The sequence below is a fragment of the Copadichromis virginalis genome, linkage group LG13 (assembly GCF_057382275.1).
Source record: "Copadichromis virginalis isolate Kocher_CV1m ecotype Utaka linkage group LG13, C_Virginalis_male_GT1.1, whole genome shotgun sequence".
Classification (NCBI taxonomy): domain Eukaryota; kingdom Metazoa; phylum Chordata; class Actinopteri; order Cichliformes; family Cichlidae; genus Copadichromis; species Copadichromis virginalis.
In genome coordinates, this window is record NC_140630.1 from 18690006 (window position 1) to 18697139 (window position 7134).

The following is a 7134-nucleotide window of genomic DNA, read 5'->3' on the forward strand; positions in this document are numbered from 1 at the left end:
GGAGGACACATGGAGGAACACTGTTGTTTTAGTGTGGGAAATGAAATTGGGTTAAGGAGCCTGGAGAGAAAAAACAACTGCCTTGGAGTGTAGAATTGAGAAAGTTTCTGGAGCACCGCAAAGAGGAGAGGTACACAAAAATGACAAAAATAAGTATAAATGCATTAATCCTACTAACACAGACACACATGCAATAAAGCTCATGAAGATCAGATAGTATTTTAAGCATGCGTTTCTGTTATTATCATCTTGTCCGGTTCACTTAGTGGGATGAGAAGTGATATATAAACTAGCAGACTATTATTATATTCAATTCAATTCAATTCAATTTTATTTATATAGCGCCAAATCACAACAAAAGTCGCCTCAAGGTGCTTCATAGATACAGAGAAAAACCCAACAATCATATGACCCCCTATGAGCAAGCACTTTGGCGACAGTGGGAAGGAAAAACTCCCTTTTAACAGGAAGAAACCTCTGGCAGAACCAGGCTCAGGGAGGGGCGGCCATCTGCTGCGACCGGTTGGGGTGAGAGAAGGAAGACAGGAAAGAAGACATGCTGTGGAAGAGAGACAGAGGTTAATAACAGATATGATTCAATGCAGAGGGGTCTGTTAATACATAGTGAGTGAGAAAGGTGACTGGAAAGGAAAAACTCAATGCATCATGGGAATCCCCCGGCAGCCTACATCTATTGTAGCATAACTAAGGGAGGATTCAGGGACACCTGGTCCAGCCCCAACTATATGCTTTAGCAAAAAGGAAAGTTTTAAGCCTAATCTTAAAAGTAGAGATAGTGTCTGTCTCCCGAATCCAAACTGGAAGCTGGTTCCACAGAAGAGGGGCCTGAAAACTGAAGGCTCTCCCTCCCATTCTACTTTTAAATACTCTAGGAACAACATATGTTGGGGAAAGATGATTGAACTGAGTTGAACAGAATGCTGTAGAGGGCTTAAATAAGTAAGTGCCAACTCTAATAGATTATTGAGTTTCTTGTTCCTGATGTGTGGGGGATGTTTTACCAGGCACACCTGGTTACATGGGAAGAGACTCAATATCTAATAGACAATTAATGTTGTGTGAAGTGTGTGGCTGGTGGATGAAAGTGTTTTGAAATTCTAACTTCTAAATTTAGAATTCTTCATTCTAAATTCTCCTTTTTCCTTTTGAAATGATGTCATATTGCTGAAACTTAAGTATGCGGCACAAGAAGTTCTGCTATCAGCAATAAACATGAGGAGACTGACTGGACTGACAGTGGGGACTAGGGATGGGCACCGGTGTCCGGTGCCATGATGGCACCGGTTCTGACATAAATGGTAGTAACCAGACCGAAAAGCAGCGCACATTTCGGTGCTTTATTTCGGTGCTTTTTTTTCCTGAGCTGTGATACACTTCTAGCCAATCATTTTACGTTTCCGAGGATAGTAGGCAGGGCCAGGTACGTACGTTCTTTTAGAGCAGAGCTACAGATTAAAAATGCCCAAGGCGAAGCGGTCAAAGTCTGGCTGTACTTCACAGCAAAATATGCAAACTCAGCAGCCTGCAACAAGTGCTTTAAGCTGATACTGTGATACTGGTAACACCTCAAATCTGATGAAACACCAGGCGACGCATAGCGGTTTTTTTAAAGGTGAGAAATGCGCCGTATTTGATAGCTTGCTGCGAGACCTCACACCGAGCACATCTACTGCGGGTGTGGTGCCTGTTATCGGACCCGGAGTTAGCAACATACCCAAAAACCCGAAGAGGAGAGTCCTGGCCCCTAGCCCTGCCAGTGTAGCAGAAATTATGAGAATGATGATGGCAGCAGCAGCCGTTCTTCTCTGCGTGAGTAGCTTAATGTTGTTCGTGTGTAATTTACGTTGAGTAGGCTAACCACGTTATTACATTAATGCACGTAAGGTGAACTAGCAAACATCATCATAGCTACATGCGGCTGTCTTCTTGTTTGATGGCAGATACTCCCTTCACCCTGGCCAAAAAGGCTAAAATGACCAAAGGAAAAAGAGGGAAACAGCCGAACATGAGAGGCTTTTGGACAAAGTTTGTGTTTTTTCCATTGTTTAAGCACTGCTTCCAGCCAAGAGTGATACCATATATGCCCCATAGCTGCAGAAAAGGCTAACATTGTTATCTTTTTACAAAAAAAACAGCTGAACATGAGAGGTTTTTGGACCAATTTTGTGTTCTCCATTCTTTAAGCACCGGTTTGAGCACTGTTTGAGCACCGGCACCGTTTCAAAAGTACCGATTTGGCACCGGTATCGGATAAAACCTAAACGATACCCATCCCTAGTGGGGACAAATGTCCTCAAGATTGCACCTACTCCACCCAGACAGTGGGGGAAAGGGTGGATGTATGTATGTTTTTGTGTTTTTTTTTTTTTACAGGAGCAGGAAGATGACAGCGCCATACTAGGGTCGCATGAGCTTGTGGGCCATGCAGACTTAACTTTTCAGTTGCCAAATTCTGTGTGTACTTACCAGCAGTGTGTTATTCATGACATCATATTTACAATGCAAAGGTCACTGTGAGAAAGTGTGCAAACAGATGATGAAATGCACTGTGCTAACATCCATGTCACTTTTTCCACAGCAGATGGTTAATCATATGATTTAATCACATGATTTACAGCAGGACACACCACTGGATAATGTTTTTTTAACATAGGGATACAGGCCTGGAGCAGATCTACTCTAGGGGAGAAGCCCTGGAATTTTTTAAAGAGACAATGCACATATCTTCTTGTGCTTCTCTAATTGTGTTAAATTGACACATGGCAAGGAACATATGGCAAAAGAGGGTTTCTGGGGTAGTTTTCATTTTAAAATTACAGGTGCAGTGTTACGGAAGGAAATCATCCAAAAGGCACATCCAAAGTCAAAGTGAGAAGTAGGGACCATTTCCAACACAGCTGACAACAAGAGTATTTAAACTAGTGGTGTTTGATAGTGCATATTTTGGTATCGATCCAATACCAAGTAAATAGGGGCCAATATCGCTGATACCGATATCGATACCGATACTGATATCGGTACTTTTAAATAAAGAAGGTGGATGCGTCATTGAATTGCTAAATCTCAATTAATTTTCATGACCTTAAGTGTTCCCAGGGCATAATTAGGACAAATTTTATAATTAAATAGAAAATGCTTATCGAAAATGAATATGATCAATTTTTTTCTAGAAAAATCTTAAGTAAAAAGTGCAAACCAGTAAACAAACTAAAACAAACAAGTGCTGTTGAGAAACTATACAACAAAAATTACAATTAAAATTCTCAACAACAACAACAAGAACTGGTAAAAATATAAATGATATGTAAACAACTTAACAAGACCCAATGCGTCTAAGTCACGTCATGTGACGGCGCAACATTTAAACACAAAAGGGGAGCAATGTGTGTCTGCTCTGCGCTGATACAGGTGTGGCGAGTCTGGTGACCTGGCTGTTTCATCTTTGCCGAAACCACAGCATTGCAAACGAGAGTGGAACGTAAAGTAAAGAATCAATCTCACCACGCTAGTAATGATCCAATACCGATGCCGACTTGGTATCGATACTTGGATCGATCCGCCCACAACTCAGGGCTGTGCTGGGTTCGGGAGAGGCTCTGTCGGTCGTTTGCCCTGCGATGACTGCTCTCATCAAGCTTGGTTTTGTTGGTTTTTATTGAAGAATGTTAGCTACTGCTCACCGTTTGTCTGCAGGTTTTATTATAATTTTTGGTAGAGTCCCTTTCAAAACTGGTATCACTGGATGGTACAGCCATTCCATTCAAGTTGGATAGATAGTCCAGCGCAAAGGCGCAGTCTGTAAAATGAGTCATATATGTACTGATTGTGTATTTCATTGTGTAGCTGTTTTTCTGCATTTGTGCATTTGTGAACTAGCATGAAGTGTGGAAAGAGGGGAATGTTAATGCAATACTGAGAAACCTTTAGTGAAAACTAATCTTCAGTTAGGATGATTACAGTCCATAGGGGGAAAATTTAACAGCAAAAAGCTTTTTCAGAGAACTTGGAGCTCATGAAAGCAGGTTAACAAATGACCTGACAAAGAACAAAGGAATTAGGTTATAAAAACCACACATAAGAATTAAGCGAAGCAGATATAGCTGGAGAAAAAGGCACAGCTTAAAAAGAAAGCAAAACTAATTGCAAGATACAGGAGACAAATGACTAACGTAAAAAACACAGGGAAACAATAATTTGAAACGGGGAGACAAGAACTTTACAGAATGAAGAACACTGAATGAGCACATTGAGGAAACACTGAAGGAAAATGTAAAAGTTCTACAATCAGGACTACGGTAACTTTGTACTTTCCATATAGTTCGATGACTTTTTAGGATTTTCACCGAAACACCACAACTATAACAATTTCAGAATTTCCTTAAAAAGTTCAGAAAGCTTATTCAAACTCACATTTTTACAATACCCTTTGACACCAACAAGTCTGTGACAGGAGAGCGATGGAACCGCCCACATCTTAATGCTTTTAAACACTTATTTACGCTTGGTTGCTGTACACATCTACACACACCAACAACAATATCCTTCAGGACCTTGTTCGCCCTTATAGGCAGGGGAGGCGTGACAAGCTAATGCAGCTCGGGTGTGTCAGCCTCACCACAGCCATGCAACGAACCACGCCGGCTGCTTGTCCAGTGGCAACAGTGAAGCTGGTCTTCTCGACCGCATGGCAAGCGATGGTGGCGCACCACAGGCTTGGTCATGAGCCTGGGCTCACAGGCAGCTGGGCAGGCAGCTGACGCGCGCAGGACCACATCAGGAGAGCAGGAACACTGCCCCTGCCAGGCACCAGCCGCTCTCACCCGAGGAGTGGGGACAGATCCCAACAGTTTTGACCAATTGAAAGCACAAATTGATATATAATTCTCTGTAATGTTAAGGGAAGGTAAGTCTCTTTCAGGAAGTTGGTTACAGCTAACTGCTTGCAGACTGTGTTTTTCTGAATGAAAGAGATCCATGTACATGCTTATGGTTTGAACTGCTTGAGGCAATAAATGATTAGAAACTTGGATTCAGACTACATCCTTCTTTTACCCAAGATAAAAAGAATGCGCAACAAATGCTTCCATCAAAACACAACAAATGTGTTAACTGACAACAAATCCATGTGAAAGTACATAAACTACTTTTAACGTCATTTTGTCATTTTATACTGTGATTTTATTGTAATTTGATTCATATTTTATGTATTTAAAAATAACAGAAATTCTGTTTTTCCTGTAAATTCTGTAAAACTTTACAGTAAAGCACTTTTTTTTTACAGTATACAGTTAAACTTTTGAAACTAGAAGACAGCTACCTAAGCTATGAACTGAAACAACAATTTTTTATGAAGATGTCTTTATTAGATAGTATTTCTTACCTGTTTGCAGATGTAGAGCTTGGACAGTTGTTTTGTGTTTACATTTGCACTCTGACAGAGAGCCAGCAGGTGCCATGGGGCACAGAGCCACAGGAAACAAAGGGGGATCCATACAAGAACTGTCTGTTCCACACATAGTGGAAGGTCTGGGTCTGGTCGCTTCAGATATGAAACATTCTGAAGAACACATACAAACAAACACATATACATAACAAAGTCCTGCTGCCCTTCCAAGGGAACCATAAAGTGCAACTGATTAAGTCTCTGAAACCAGAAACTCTGAAACCAGAACGTTAATCATCTTCTTTTCTGCATATTTGGAAGAGGTCTTTCATAGTTGCTGTGACAAATAGAAATCATTACCTTCTTGTTTGTTTAATCTGTGTTGAATGGGTTGACACAATAACATGAACAGCTTTTTACCCTTTTTACACTTGCCTTAAACCTTTTGTCTCCAAAGTATAGGAAAGAAAGATCTTCAAAAAAACCACCACAAACTCCAATACCAACTTCAACATCAACATGTCCCTGACATGGTATTATGAGCTGCTATTATGTCTGTTTGCTGTCATTCTCAACATACCTTCCAGACAATTTACTTTGTATGTTACTAGTCTGATATGTTTGTTTGAATTAATTCTTCAGTCTTTCTGCTTGTTTAACTCACCCAAAAAATGGACCCACAGTACTCCTCCAGAGCTGCCGCACACATGCTTTACAGTGATAGCTTCAGTCAACCTCAGCTGATCAGACAAGCCGACGCCTCTCACCCTCTGCCCCACTACTGCCGTGTTTTACTCAAATACTGCTGCTTTCTCCTCTGTCCACCCACAGCTTACTGACAATTGTAGGATGTGGCTGTAAGGGACTTTGATCCATGACGTTTTTTAAGCAGAAAAAAAAGTTGCTTATTCCCTCTACAGAGAAACAACATTAATACAACAGAGAGGTGCTGGATTAGCGTAGAGAATACAAGATTCCAATCTGTGCCTGGTTTCTACAAAAAGTACACTACAGGCTTTCTAGTGAGTCAATGAGAACATTCAACCGATAAAGCAAAATCATTTAGAGAATCAAGCTTTGTAATTTGCGCAAATAAGCTCCTGAGAGAGGAAAAAAAAGTGAAGGACTTACATAAGTCTTACCATGCTCTATTAACTGTGTTAGGGGGAAAACCTACTGAAAAGGGAAGGGGACGGGAGCATTTAGGGATTTGGAGGGAGTGGGGTCATTAGATCCCTTTTCCTGTTATTTTCTACATAAATATTTTAAAACAGTAAGGTTTTGAAAAGTACTCTAGTTCCACTTTGTCATAAGTACACATACAGTTGTGGTGAAAAACATACATAAACTCATCATTGATATGAATGTCATTGTAATCTTTCAAAAAAAAAAAAACACCACAAACTTCAATACCAACTTCAACATCAACATGTCCCTGACATGGTATTATGAGCTGCTATTATGTCTGTTTGCTGTCATTCTCAACATACCTTCCAGACAATTTACTTTGTATGTTACTAGTCTGATATGTTCGTTTGAATTTACCTTAATTCTTCAGTCTCATAAGTCTCAGTTATGTAAGACTTTTCCCCTAACACACTTTTTGTCTTTTAATGATTTCTTTGAAGTCATCGTTTTCCAGGATGGAATGATTGTACAGCACACATACCGAGTACATGTCTACTAATATTTGGTCAAATATTGTAAGTTACACCTCAGGGTGACATTTT

General features: G+C 40.4%; 1 protein-coding gene across 1 annotated transcript in view; it reads right to left on the minus strand.

Annotated features, from left to right (window-relative positions):
• Positions 1 to 6915, minus strand: part of LOC146695525 (ATP-binding cassette sub-family C member 2-like) — a 35018-nt gene extending 28103 nt beyond the window's left edge. The window contains exons 1-2 of the mRNA XM_085477750.1: positions 6069 to 6915; positions 5402 to 5578 (exon numbers count right to left, since the gene is read on the minus strand). Coding sequence (XP_085333876.1) covers positions 5402 to 5578; positions 6069 to 6113 — 222 coding nt within the window. The 5' untranslated portion in view covers positions 6114 to 6915. The remainder of the gene's footprint in view (positions 1 to 5401; positions 5579 to 6068) is intronic.
• Between the last annotated feature and the right edge of the window lie 219 nt (positions 6916 to 7134).